The following is a 14442-nucleotide window of genomic DNA, read 5'->3' as shown; positions in this document are numbered from 1 at the left end:
ACCTAGCAATATCTGAAAGTACAAATGCAGAAAACTAGATAAGGAGCTGATGACACTGGAGATGCTTCCGTTCTTCTTCCTTGGTCTATTTACATGCCTTGAATGGTCTCCAAAAGGCTTCTACTTAGCATGCACCATCTGGTATGCAGATACCATTTCCAGATGTTAAATTACAGATAAACTAGCTTTTTACATTGTTTTTTCTTTTTTAATCTAGACAGTAGCATGTCCATGGGAAAGAGTGTGTAAGGGATAACGTGCCCAGACAGAAAACAGGATAGGGTCTAATGAATGCACTACAACGTACTAATGTAATACTTCACTTGCCCCACTTCTTCATGATCATTTCCAATTAATTACTTACAATCATAATCATATTCTAACACTACACTCTTTAAGGCCCCTGCAATGAATAAGTAATTTTTCTTCTGTGCAACAGTTATATAGAGCAAATAATGGTCAGGTAACAAAAGCCCACATGGAGAAGAAAGGATGACTCTGAGACATAAGAAAACAAACAGGTAATTTTGTATGTTAATTTCCCAGTCGAGTGAAAAAAAGGGAAATAGTACTTACCAGGCATAATGCTTTGCAACTGCAAAAGGCTTTCCAACCTAATTACATTCTCATAACTCCTTGTAAAGTGATCTGCAACTATTATCTCTGTTGTACCACAGAAAAAGTCACAGGACAGCACCTTACCCCAGAGCAGTCCAGATTTCCAGTTTTCTGCTCGGACCACATCCCATTTCTTTTTCTGCACCATACTCTGTCACTCAACTCCCCTGAATACACCGACTTTGCCTGCTTAACTGTAGCACTGTGATCTTCCAGCCTTGGAAGCCCCAGGTTTCCATGTCCCTGGGTACTGTTTTAGGATGCTTGAAACATTCACATTTTTTCCTGTCATCAAACCAAGCATCATTTTGTGGATAACAACACATTTGCTCTGTGTTTACAGGAACAAGCAACACTTGAGTAAAATGAACAGTCGGAGAAGTGAGGATAGTGCTGAAGCTCTCCTTCTGTCAGGATGAAAGTTAGCAACATGCTTCATGCTCCACGCCAGCCCCACTGGGATCACCTGAGTCCTTGGGAAATGCTGCCAGTTTGCGAAAGGCACAGAAGTTGTTTTTCCATTACGGAAGTGAAACCCACAACTTTTTTTTTTAAGCATTTACTCTTGAACAACTGTTTTGCGCTCCTTAAAGGCACTGCCACAAGGCTGTCACAGCCAGGAAACACAAACACCGAAAGCACACGCCTGCAGTCAGATCCAGCACAGGTTAACAATGATACACTTCATGACTTAAAAAGTGGCAGGAACTTTAAACAGATGTATAAATAAGGTGTTAAACAACCAAACCTTTTATATACAACTACTGCGCCATGGATAAATGCTTAAAAGAACAAAAGCAAGTGATCTAAATATAAACTGCAATTACCTACCGCAGCCTCCAAACTGCTCCTTGCAGCACTGTGTTGAAGCATGAGCACACGGAAACCTTCCTGTCCTTTGCTTAGCCACTGACCATGGCTCCTGTGACCCTCACACCGTCCCTAGCCACATTACTCATCTCTCATTCCTTCTCAGTAGACACAGTAACTAGATGACCATAGTTGACATACTGCATTAACCTATTATTAGGTGACCCTGACACTCTACCTCATATTTTCTCAGTTTATATTCACAACAATTCTAAATTGAAATATCAAGGGTGACACGAACTTTTTATCCACGACCTTGGAAGCAGTAGTGAGAAAGAAGGCAGGATTGTACGTGACATCCTCAGTTACACCCTGTGTGATACTATAACCTAGGGAAGTAGAAGTGGGCTTTTTATCTCTTCCTTCCTTAAAATACATAACATCATGCAAGTCTGATTATGCAGAAAACGGTAACTTTACCCCCCTTTTATCAAAAGTCTCAGAGAACTTGCCTGTCAAGTATCTGAAAGATGGAGAAGTCATGCAAAAAATTTTATGAAACTAAAAGGTCTTATGCAACCTCCCAAAGCCTATCTGCCATAAAGAATGGGCAAAGCTTTCTAAATGAACTTGTTCAGCTGACACAAGACACTCCCCCTGCCTTGCCTCTTCTCAAAATGAGTCACTGATGTGGCCAGTCGAGGAGTGGGAAAGAGGAAAACCTATTCAAAAAAAGACCCTCCCAGGACACAGGAGAACCTGCTGGCTAAAGGTGTAGCCCAAGATATGCACCAAGGATGAAAGAAATCATCCCGTTATTCAAAGCCAAGCTTGCACCGGGGGCAGTATCAAAATATAGTGGAATCTAAGGAAACAATTAGACTTATTAAGCTTTGGTTTCCTTGACACCCATAATCACTTGAAACTGTACTACAGCAAAATGGCTTGTGACCAAATACAGCTTGCAGATAACAAATTTAAGGGAGATATCTAAAATGAAAGTGCAATGAATAGTGAGCAATATATTTGCTAATAGAAGAAGCACCTGCTAACTGGCGTAGCCCAAGCAATAACTGGTTTTTGCTCAACAAGAGGCAATATTCCAAACTAAGTCAATGACAAAAAAAATTAAGATACTCACCAGCAAGTGTATAATCCATATCAAAACCAAAGCACTTTATCTTTTCCATGGCTAAACTTCTGTTTACAAAGACCCTGTAAAGAAAGAAGAAATAAAGCCATAGGTATGAGCATTTTCAAAATAATCACGTTTTAGAACAAACACATTCTGCCAGCTGTCAGGATGTCTGGCTCTCTTAGGTCAAAATCAGAAAATATACCTGAAAACGGAGGCATGTTTCATTTTTTGCCATGAGTTCTCCTGAAGCAAAGCCATGACTTTGCAGGGTTACTCTAATTATTGGTATGCTGTCTACAGACATACACGCATGCATGCACACACACACACATGGCTTTGCATGTGACCTGCAAAAAATCCTAAGAATAAAAGTGCAAAATCTCCTGAAGCAGAATTCAGAGCTCAAGTGAGAGGAAACTGGAAGCGGAGGATGGGAAGCAATACAATTTGCTTGATTAAAACAAATTATTACAAAGAGGTAACAAGGAAAGGAAAAGAAAATAATATTTCTGTGAATAAACTCACAGCATTTGAGCCCTCTTTGGAACTATATCTAGAAATTCAACACAAACCTAAACAGATCCGTTTCCACATTCACACCAATAGCATTAAAAACATTTAATAAAGCTCTGAAAAACAGTGACTGAGATAAATTTTCATCCACAAGATTATGCTATTTCTATTTCTTTTTATTTTAAAATTTTTCTTTTTATTTATAACTCCCCCGCAACTTCTCGACAAAACTGCTATTTTTTAAATTCCATTTTTACTATTAATGCTTATTGCAATGAGAACCTAAGCTGAATACTTCCAGGCTCTTTTTGATGACAACATTTTAATACACCATATTCAATTTAGTTCAAGTAAATAACATGGTAAAGAAATAGGTCAGAGAATACAACAAAAGCTTTTCTTGCTTCCTGTTCAAACTACTACAGTAGCTAAGCTGCTTATGTTTCCCCAGAACTTTAAACCATATAGCAGATCTGTAATTCAACAGGACTTCTCTCCACTGTCTGTCTTATCTGAACTTTAAGAACGAGAGTCAGAACTCGGCTGCAGGATGGAAGCTGAGCTTCTCAACACTGATCTCAGACAGAAATCCCACGTACTGCTTGAGCTGTGATGCCAAGACAAAAATCTCCTGTATGAGAAAAGTCCCAAAGCCTTCACCTGTACTCTGATTTCAGTATGTGAAAATTCTCCAAATATTTAGTGAGTGCATTGCCCTCAGCAGAGTAATTATCCTCTTAAAAAGTGAAATCGGCAGCACTGCCGTCTAGGAGGAGTGGTGCAGGGACAGCAATACAGCAATGGAGACGGCAAGTGCAAAACCAAGCACTCGTACGTTCTGAAAAGCTGAAAGAAACCACTGGGAGATTCTCCTCTGCACGCACGTTCTGGGCAGGTGGCCGGCATAATGTCCCCGTTTAACTGCCCATGTCAATCTACTGCAGCTCGAATTTTAACGGCAAACTGCTAACATCAAACTATCACACTTCTATGCAAGTCGTCTTACCTCATCTCTCACCGATGTGCTCCTTGTTTAGTTCGCAGCAGTCTGATTCATCTACTTGTCTGAATCACATTACACAATTCCTTTAAAGCTTCCCTAATACCGATGCAATTTTGCTTGGATCTGATTTGACTTCAGAAGATCATTATGTCTGAACCAAGCCTTAAAGTACTGTATATCTTCTTGGACAGTGTTCTAGAAAACACATCTGTGGCTAATTTAACCAGTCACTGGATATCGTTGTTGTTCCACACAAATCCACTTGGAATACAGTTTCTCTGGCAATAGTATACTTTCCCCCTAACCCTGCACACTCTCTCTGGGAGTCACAGTTTCCTGGCAAAGTGCCTGCCTTTGACAATGGGACTTGTCACTAAGGGGCCTCAGAGGTTATAGATGATGCTCTTTTCTGATAGATTTATGTATTACCTAAACAAGACAAAGTGATGGGAAAAAACCTGGAAACTGGTAAAGAAATGCCTTTTGGAAATATGAGATGGGACCATAAATCACTAAAATTCACTCCTGAAATAGCTGGCTTTTGAGTAGGTGGAGCAAATTATCCGAATCTGCAGTTTGAATCCGTGTTTGTCTCTTAACATCAAGATAGTTCTGATTTACAAGAAGCCAACGTGAAACGCTGTTTGGTACTAAACACAGTCTCATGCTTTGTATAATGAAGATGATTACGTTCTGTTGCTGCTGATGCCAGGAAGCATTATTTATTAGCGAATTCAAGCACACGATTCCTGATCTCATGTTTGTGCAGTTTGTTTCTGAAAGTGGAGAGCTTTAAGAGGGAATAACATACCTCCAGGAGACACTAGCAACATTTTTTGTCCAACCTGCGGAGTCCAATTTTGTTCTTGGCTTTAGGCTTAGCGCCCCAAACATAGTTTTCCGTCCTTCTGAACAGGACAGGAACAGGAAGGGAAATTAAAAGAAGCTCAGAAGAGCATTTCAGAATTGCAACATTTGGGAACAGTTTCCCAGATGAGGACAAAAAACAAGCACTAAGACAGAGCTGAATGTGCTTATAAACAGGGTAATACGACAGTGCCTGTGAAAGGCAAAAACAAGGGAGCTGTGACCCAAGAGATCTCTTCCAGTCCAGCCTGTCTATGTTTAGATGATGACGACACCAAACTGACCAAAAACCGTGGAAAGATCTCTAAGCCTCTGACATTTTTTGATCGCTTGCTCTCAGAGTATTTACAAACTGAACTTCAGGACTAAAAAAAAAAAAAAAACCAGCACACTTTGATACTGAAGATCTGGAAAAGTTTACTAAAGGCAATGAAACGAACAACATCTATTAGCATATTTTTGTTCCAAAATAAGTCTTATGACTAAAACATGAAAATTACTATACCAGCCCCCTCTTGGTAACAGCTGGTGAAGATCTCTCTTTCTCCATCAACTCGTAAATATTGCCTATGACCTAGAAACCATAAGTGGCAGGGTCTAATCATGCCCCAACAGTGCACAGGACCTAGCAGATTTCAAGGCATCCTACCGACTGATTTGACGTGGTAATTACTTCACCCACCAGTGCAGGAGTGAAACAGAGCAAATATTTAAAAAAGCTAAAGAAGGCTATTACACAACATGTTCAGGACAGGAAATGAGAACACTTTAATAAATTTAAACTTGGATACGCCTTGGCAGATTAAATGGCAGACTAAACAGTGGCAAAAAAACCTGGAACCAATTTCACTTCTCTTGTGAAGGCCCAGCCAGATACTGAGTTATTTTGTAGCCACTCAGGACCTCAACTTTAAATCCTGATAAAGGAAGACGTCTCCCATGCACAGGGCCCTCCTAGACACAAGGGGCTAAGTAGATACTTACAAATATTTACTCCCAGAAGCTCACCAGCTTAATTCAGGGGGGTTACTCAAAATAGTAAATATCTGCAGTATCCTAGAAACTAAAGATAAAAGTTGAGATTAAATCACCACGGCAGCTTCTGGGAAGAGCCAGGTGCTTCTCAGAAGCTGCAGACTTAGCCCGTTTCAAAGCTCTGCTTAGATCCTAATCGAACGTATGCTCAGCCTGATTTCAAGAATACCGGTCAAATGTGTCTGTTGGCTACAAAAATGTAACATCTCCACAGAAGACATGGTATAGAGAAATGACAAGAGTTGTTTTTAATGACTATAAAGCAAAACCAACACTAAGACCCTAAGAACCCTAACCACCTGAGAGAAAAGATCCTCTGGTCTCTAAAGGAAAGGATGAGATGACAAGTTTTTTACAGCTCATCTAAATAAACAAAAATCAAAGAAGCTTCCAGATTACAAACAGGCAAGATGAAGTCAGAATAATGGAAAACTAAAATCACCCAACATATTTAGGCAAGGAAGTTTTAATCTAGAATAATTTTTCCACTTGCCAGAATCAGAAGGAATCACACTTTCCCTTCTCCTGATTTTGGTTTTTTTCCATTCAGAAAATAATCGTTTTAACTAGGAGCACTGGAGTTAAAAATTAAGCTGATCTAAAAATTTAACAGCACTGGGCAGTAAGACAAATCAAACTGCAGGCATAGCATGAGAACACCCTCTCCATTCCTTGTGCTGAGAGGCAGAGGTGGGTACTCCCTAAACCCAACCCCGCAGCTCCACACCTGTCTGCAACCAGAGCATCTCCTTAAATAGGACATTGCCTTTCTCTTGCCTTCATCTTTCTTTCCTGATGAAAAACCAAGCTTTATATTTCTGCTTTGAGGAATATCCCTGTGAATTTCCCACAGTTTTGCACTCCCTTGTGCAGTGTGGCTGGAGCGGTCCAAGGTTTTGGTGCTTGTGGGGAAGCCGGCTGAGTGACCATATCCAGCCCCACTGGCTCCCTGAGCCAGCACACGGCACAGCGGGGAGTGGGGAGGCAGCAGCGTGGACTTGGGGTGGCTTAGCCTGGCACCGATCCACACCTTTAGAAAAATGGACTTGAGGAGCTGTTTAAGGGAAACCACGAAGCACATTTCCTCCCTAATGAGTTCTTCCTCAAAGATTAAACCCTGCAGCTTCGCCACAGCAGAAGGCTCTCGATGACAGTATTTATTTTCTTTTTGAGCTCTATGAATTGTGCTGGGTAAGAGAAAAATGTGTTGTATTGCAAGGAAGAAAGAACTGCTGAGCATGCATAAAGGGAGTCACAGAGCCCTGATAATCCTCAACACTGCAATTCACAGTCCTTTATATTTTTACAAGAGAACTGATCTCGGTTTTGTTACTGTTCTTGTCAATCAATTCTAAAGCAGGAACCTAAATCCCAACTCTTCTTGAGTAACACAGGAGAGGAGCGAATGCAGAGAGGGAGAAATGTTTTTATTTTATTTGTGCAAAATCTCAAAAGCATTCTGTGCCCTGAATGAAATTTGCATGTATAATATTCTTGTAATATGACTGACAAGATAAACAAAATGCACAGAATTATACAACTAAGGATGAACTTGGCACATGGCTCACAACTCCTCATAGCGAGAAAATGAAAATTAACAATGTGAGGCAAGGTTTCTGGAACAGAGCACTTCTATAATGATTTTCCAAATGTGTCTAGAAATACCTTGCAGCAAGAAGCATTCTTTGTCAGGAGAGTACGTTTCACTGGAAATTAAATAAATACAAAGAAACTTGCAACAGTGCTGAGTGGAACAGCAAATACAGTGGGAGCTGGCTAAGCACGACCTACACGTGTGTTTAAAAAAGACTGTGGCGGACAGTTGGGCTTGAGCCAGCCACGAAACAGGGACTAACTAGCCAGAAGGCTCAGATTCCTGCTTCCTCAAAGTTTAGGCACTTTGGTTAATCTTCACTTTATGGACAACTTCCATGTTTTAATAAGCTAGAAGAGTTAAAAAGAAATAAGAGGGAACTAAATGGATTAGTTTTTAATAGCCTCCCATGCCCAAGTTCCCCACGGACTCTTTAAAAAGGCTAATAATGAAAAAAAAAATCCCATTACTCTTATGACAACTGAATGTTTTCAGTATTACTAGCTAGCATGCAGATGTTGTGTGGTTGGGGGAGATGTCTCACTACATGACATTATAGTTCTGGTTACAGGTGACTTGCAGCAACAGCAGTGAACTCAGATTAATCCCTCACTGACCTTACTTACCTGGCACAAATCATATGAGCAACCTTAAGAAGATACTAACATATATCAAAATGTCTTGTCATTGGGTGCTGGATGCTTTGGTACATGTCTTAGAGGGGACAAGAAATAAACTGCTTTAAACTACTAAAACCAATGTAATAATTCTTTTGCTGAGTCTTGCCTCTTTAGGCAGGTAATGACCATTCTGTATATTATGATTTATCGTACCATTTTGGTCTTTTTTTTACAATGTTAGATTTTCAGAGTTCCATTTTATTGCTTCTTTAACCAAAGAGGAATATTCTGACAGGTCAGTATGTTTGTAATTGTATTTAGAGATAGTGTTTGGGCTTGAGATAACTTTAGGCAGATGAAACAGTATCAGATAGGGGAGACAGAAGAAGGGCATCAAAATTTCCCGGCCACTTCTAGTAACATTTCCAACATAGTGCCCTGCAATTTCACAAGACTAACCGTCCTTGTACAATTATAGTGACATAAAACTGGAAAATCAGGTTACGACTGGAACTTAAAAGTCTGACGAGGCTGTATCCAGAAACATGACTATGAGCACTTCCCTCTGAAATTCAGCAGGAATCAGATGGAAGGAGATAGCCTTGGCCATTCCTGTTTCCATTGTTTGGGTTTTCTTCCCAGGCAACAGCAAAGTGCCAAGAAGCTCACATATGGATTCCATCCCAAAATAACACCCGTCTGCTCTGTGAAACTATTAAAGCTAGGGATCGTGGGACATTTTCAATGTAATTTCTTTATTATTAATTTGGCAAGTGTTCTGCTTTCTCATAAGCTCGCCCATTCTGCCGCCTTAACACTCCCTCTCCCTCCTCTCTCCAATGTCCAAAGCACTAAAGCAAGATAAATACAAAGAGCCACATGCTGCCCTCCGCTACACACATGCCACCACACGAGTCCAAGGAGGCTGCACAAAGACATGAGAGGACAGACCAGAGCCAGCAGTGCCTACGGAGCTACCTCATTTACAGTTACATGAAAATACCACACATCGCCTATCCAAACGTGTCTGATGAAGAGAGCATTTTCAGACTGGTAAAGATTTTTTTCAATGAATTAATCATTTTAAAGAGACTTTATATAGAGCTACCCAAATAGATAAACAGTTTCAAGCCTTATAGCCTAGTTTATATAACATTTCTACCTGTTTGCAATCACTGATGATCCAGTATAGATAAAGTGAAGAAACAAGATTAGCAGTGAAGAGCCCAGAGTTTACAAATTTGAACAAACTGAAATACATCTTTAACCCCAGAAATCAAAACAACCAATTGGCAATCCTTTTGCTTTGTCATTATTAAAGTATATACCTTTTTTTTTTACCCAGGATCTCAGCGTATACTAACAGCTTAAATCACTTCACTCATATTACCACCATAAGATGCTTTGAAAACAAATTGAAGCACAAAACTATGAAGCAACCTATTCAATACTCTATGACCGGTCAGCAGGAGAATTAGGACTAGGAATCATGATGCCACATCCCCTGTGCTAGCCAGTAAACAACAGAGCAAGAAAACAAAACTAAAACAACAGAAACCCCATGTTCAGGATGAGAAGTCTCAAATTACTCTGATGCAAAATGGTAAAAGCATCCCAAAGTCTGTATGTTTAACAAAAAGGCCATCTTAGCCTTACTGCCCTGTTAAGCCAAAACCACAGAATAAAAGTAAATGCAAATACCTGTTTCCTGGATCTTGGTAACTGTCAGTAACAAGAGTGGATGGAACACCAACTTTTTCCATTATTTGCTTTAACTAGATGTGGTTGCTATTTAAACCCTAAAGAGCTATGTGAGATAATCCAGAGGGTGCCTAGAAGTGCTCACTCAAAGTTAAAAAATAGACACTAGGGCAATTTGGTGGCTCAGAGTCAACCTAGTTCTTGCCTAATTACAATCACGTTAAATGACAGCACTCCTCCAGAACAAATGATCTAGTGATTATCCTCTACCCAGAAAAGTGAACAAGCAGTGCATGAGGGAGGTGGCCTCACAACCACACACACTAAGGAAAAGCCACCTAACAGCTACACATCCATTTTATTTCCGAATTAAAATGTATGTTGTCAATAGCACAGTAATGCAGTATCCTCTTACCAGTGACCTCTGCTAGAGAATGAATAACATGTAGCTTGTATATTAATTCATCTTTAGACCTCACCTCCAACAGGCGCCAACAATGTTGTATAACGAGGTTTGTGGCTGATAGTAACACTAGCTAACCGAAAGTCTTAGTTAAAGTCATCAGAAATACCCTGAAGATAAAACCTCACCACTTCTCCTCCCCTACAGATTTTTCTGATTCTTGATGTTGCTTTTACAGCCCTTGAACTCTACAGCATAGCATATGCATTCATATTCGCAAGCTTTGCTTACTTCATCAATAACCTCAATACTCTAATTTCTTAAGCAGCTATACAAACTGATCCAAACACCAAGCAAAACTTTTGGGAGGAAAACAGCTACAAGAGGAAAACAGCTATAAATATTTGATTTTGAACATTCTTGCCTATGGCATTCACACATGATTATGATTTAGTCGTCATACTCTGAGTCAGTATGCATTACACCAGTTAAACCAGTCTCAGCTGGGATTTCTGCTAACAATATTATATGTTGAACATCCATCCATCAAGTATGATACAATAAGATGTGCAACACCTGAAAAAACACATTTCTAGTATGAATGACCACAGCAAAACACGACTATTAGAGTGGCATCTTCAGAGCTAATTTTTTTATAAAGTTTTTTGAAAGTTTCATGCCCATGAGAACATTATTTTTATTTTTTTAAGGTAAATTATTTTGCTTGGATTGGAAACTTTTCCCCTTATTTTATGCTGCTTCAACATTTACAATTCAAGCATATCAAATCTGGTGTAGTTCATGAGAACCAGGAAGTTAAATCAACTGGTCTAGGTATCTCCACTGATATTTAAATAAGCATGAAGTAAACAAGCAGTGAAACAAGTTTTTAAAATTTCACACTTCAAAAAACCAAGCATTACTAGCAGCATTTAGAAAATCCCAATGAATGACTTTGAGCCCAACTGGGCTTCCAGCATTGGTGTCAAAAGCTAGCCCCAGTTATGCTCATCTGTCAGTGTGGCCCAGCTGCCAAGCTCCTCCAGCCTTCCAGATTATGCCCATGAAATCACTGGGACCAGCTTTAAGGTAAAAAAATTTAATAGTTTTAAATTCAATGTTCTTTTTTATTGTTTTTGTTTCTAAGTCACTTTAGATTCATGTTTTCAAGTTTTTTTTTCTTTAGCTGCTAGAGTAAGAAGAAAAAGAGACAGAAAAAAAGAGACTGAAAGAGAAAGAAAAACAAACAGAGAAAAAGGAAGGAATAGAAAAAAAAAGAATCTTGACCATGAATACCTCGTCTTTTATATCTCTCTTTTTCATAAAATTGACAGTGCTTCAGCCATATCCAAGAGTCAGAGCATACTTGGACCTCACTGAAACAAATTTACATCCTAGAACTGATGGCTGTGACCAGCACACATATTCTACATCTGAACAATTATTAAAATACTAAAAAATGTAATATAAAACAACAAGGGGAAATAAGTTCAGTCCTACTCTGTCATGTTAAGTCTGCACTTATCTTTTAAGTAACTTCACATCTGTTAACACTAAGATCACAAAAAATACCAGAAATAGAAATCTGACAACACTGCCTCTGGAATGAGGTTGTTTCAGATTCTTACAATACTGGATTATCAAAATAACTCCCATGAAACTGGTACACCAAAGCCATTAATAGCACAGACTTATACTACAGTCTTGGCATCAGGTTCTCTCATTCTCTGCCGTTCCCTCCCTCTCTCTCATTCCCTCCCTCTCTCTCTCTTTTTAAAATAGGATAGTAATTTCAAAACAAAAATGTGCCTCCCCTTAATGCATTTCCAATATTGTGCTTTCCATGAAAATCTGAAGTGCTAGCAACATTTCTGCGCAATATGTTTTGAATAAGACATTTCTAGATTCTAAAAAGGGGTACTTAAACTGTAGCACAGACTAATTTTGGACTACTAGATCCCAGCTCCTAGTGGGAAACTCTCCTTTATATGAGTGCACTCTCACCTTCCATAAGGAAATTCTTTCTGAAAGTAAAGATTTCCTACATGAGTAAGGGTAAACATGATGAGGACTTGAATGTGTGAGCTCTTCAGGACAAATACTGCTTCCTTTGGATCTTGTACAACACTTAGCAGACTGTCAGCACCTAACCATCACAAATGTTGAGGAAATATTTAGAAAAAAAAAATAAATAGGCCTTACTCTGACTTCATTTCCATCAGTCTAAATCAGGAGTAACACAACTAAAGTCATAAGTAAAATTATGACACAAAGGTAAACCTGTCAACGACTTCAACAAACTAAAGATTTTTTGCCAGGGAATGGTATAAAATCCCTCTCTTTTTACATGCTATATATAGTTACATTCATTAGACGTTTCCATATCTGACAAACCAGCTGACACAGAGAGACTCAAATAATGCCACCACTTAAGACATGTACCCAAATATATTCACTGGAAATTGGAAAGCTTCAGAAAGGCATCACAGGATCCATTACTTAGCCCTAGACAATGCAACTTGCACAACCTGGCCTATCATATGATGCTAAGGCGTTTATCTCTAATCAGATTCCATTTGGAGAATCAAAAGATATCTAACATTTCGAAAACACTTCCTCAGAAATACCACCATATATGAATCACAAATGCAACATGGCATTTAAGCATGAGGCTGGGAAACTTGACTTCTTCTTCTGTTTCTATATCAGACATACGTCTCCCCAACTCCTGCTGAATATACTCTGATCATCATACTGCATGACTTCTCAAATTAAACAAGCTAAACTTTGAAGATACACCTCCCACAAACAGAATACTGACAATTACTCGATGCTGTTGTTTTTAACTCCGTAGCGGTCCAGACATCTGATAAGGATACAGACTGCATCCATCTTTTATGCTCTATGCTTGGAACCTTTGGAGCTGTGGGCTAAATTCTTGGCTCAACCAAACCTCCAATGTGATCTTGTGAAAACAATCTAGTGTCTGTACTTTGACTCCCAAACTATAAAATGAGATAACATTTCTTTTATTCTGTATTCTATCTTGTTTATTTAGACTGTAATTGTTTTACAGCAAAGATGGTTTTAGGCACACCTACCACAGAAAAGGAAGCTGAGATCTTGCCTAGTGCTTCTACATGCTCCTGTGGTGCACACCATTAATCATACTAGATACAGTTCTCAAACACTTAATTTCTCATCCCATTTGATTTCCTCCTTATTTGTATTTGTGCATTCCAGTGTCTAAGGCTATGCTCTCCCAGTGTGCACTGCAGTAAGTACTACAGCACTTCTGCCACTAAGTATTTCTTGCCTCGAAAGCTTCTATCCCAAAATCTAACTTTGATTCATCTTTCAACTGCATTAAGAAAGCATACCCTTCCTCGCTCTAGTACATGTATCTCAGCTCTACTGTTTGTAAATTCCTGCAGGCGAATACTGTGCTATCTTCTTAGTTCTTTTCTACTAACACTTCTGCAAGGAAGGTGAGAACAACCTTTCTGTTTTACCAACACGCAAAAACCAAGAAATGTGGGTTTTATGCTTAGTTTATTTCCCCCTGTCTCAGCACTTTAGTTTTGGGGTTACATGAATGACTTACCGGTGATAGGCTTCCCGGCGGTACTTTTTCAGAGCATGTCCATCCATGTTTGCAGGGAGATCTGCTGCATTCTGGAGTCGGTCGCTCCATGAGGTTGTCATCTTCAAATGCTTATTTATTTCTGAAAGAGGCAGATGAGAAAAGCTTGCTTAAGTTCAAGGTTTGTTTCACCAGAAAGTTGTCTGTTTCCTGGTACAAACAGATGCAATGCCACTCAGGAAGTCTTGCAAAGTACCCGGTGGAATGATCTGAGTTTGCAGGTCAAGTAAGATGCTTTCCTCTGATACGTTTGATGAGATAGGGTGTTACAACAGAGACCTGGGAAAGCTTTTCCACATGGCTGGAACTGCACAGACATTCCTATCCATTGCGGTGAAAATGCATTTAGAAATAGAGACCTTGTTTTCCTTGCTGAAAAGCGGTATGTTTTGACCCTAGAGTTACTAGCATGCATTAGCTATAGGTGATGGAAAACCTACCCTTTATACACAAGATAAATTAGGCAGGGCAAACCCTACACACCCCAGTGGGACTGA

General features: G+C 39.4%; 1 protein-coding gene across 1 annotated transcript in view; it reads right to left on the bottom strand.

The window, feature by feature from the left end:
- The window catches only part of NT5C2 (5'-nucleotidase, cytosolic II), a 40120-nt gene extending 26104 nt beyond the window's left edge, over positions 1–14016 (bottom strand). The window contains exons 1-2 of the mRNA XM_050899034.1: positions 13907–14016; positions 2570–2643 (exon numbers count right to left, since the gene is read on the bottom strand). Of these exons, the coding sequence (XP_050754991.1) occupies positions 2570–2643; positions 13907–14007 (175 nt within the window). The 5' untranslated portion in view covers positions 14008–14016. The remainder of the gene's footprint in view (positions 1–2569; positions 2644–13906) is intronic.
- Between the last annotated feature and the right edge of the window lie 426 nt (positions 14017–14442).

The sequence above is a fragment of the Gymnogyps californianus genome, chromosome 6 (assembly GCF_018139145.2).
Source record: "Gymnogyps californianus isolate 813 chromosome 6, ASM1813914v2, whole genome shotgun sequence".
NCBI lineage: Eukaryota > Metazoa > Chordata > Aves > Accipitriformes > Cathartidae > Gymnogyps > Gymnogyps californianus.
Note: the sequence above shows the minus strand (reverse complement) of the source record. Positions and strands in the feature narration are given on the sequence as shown.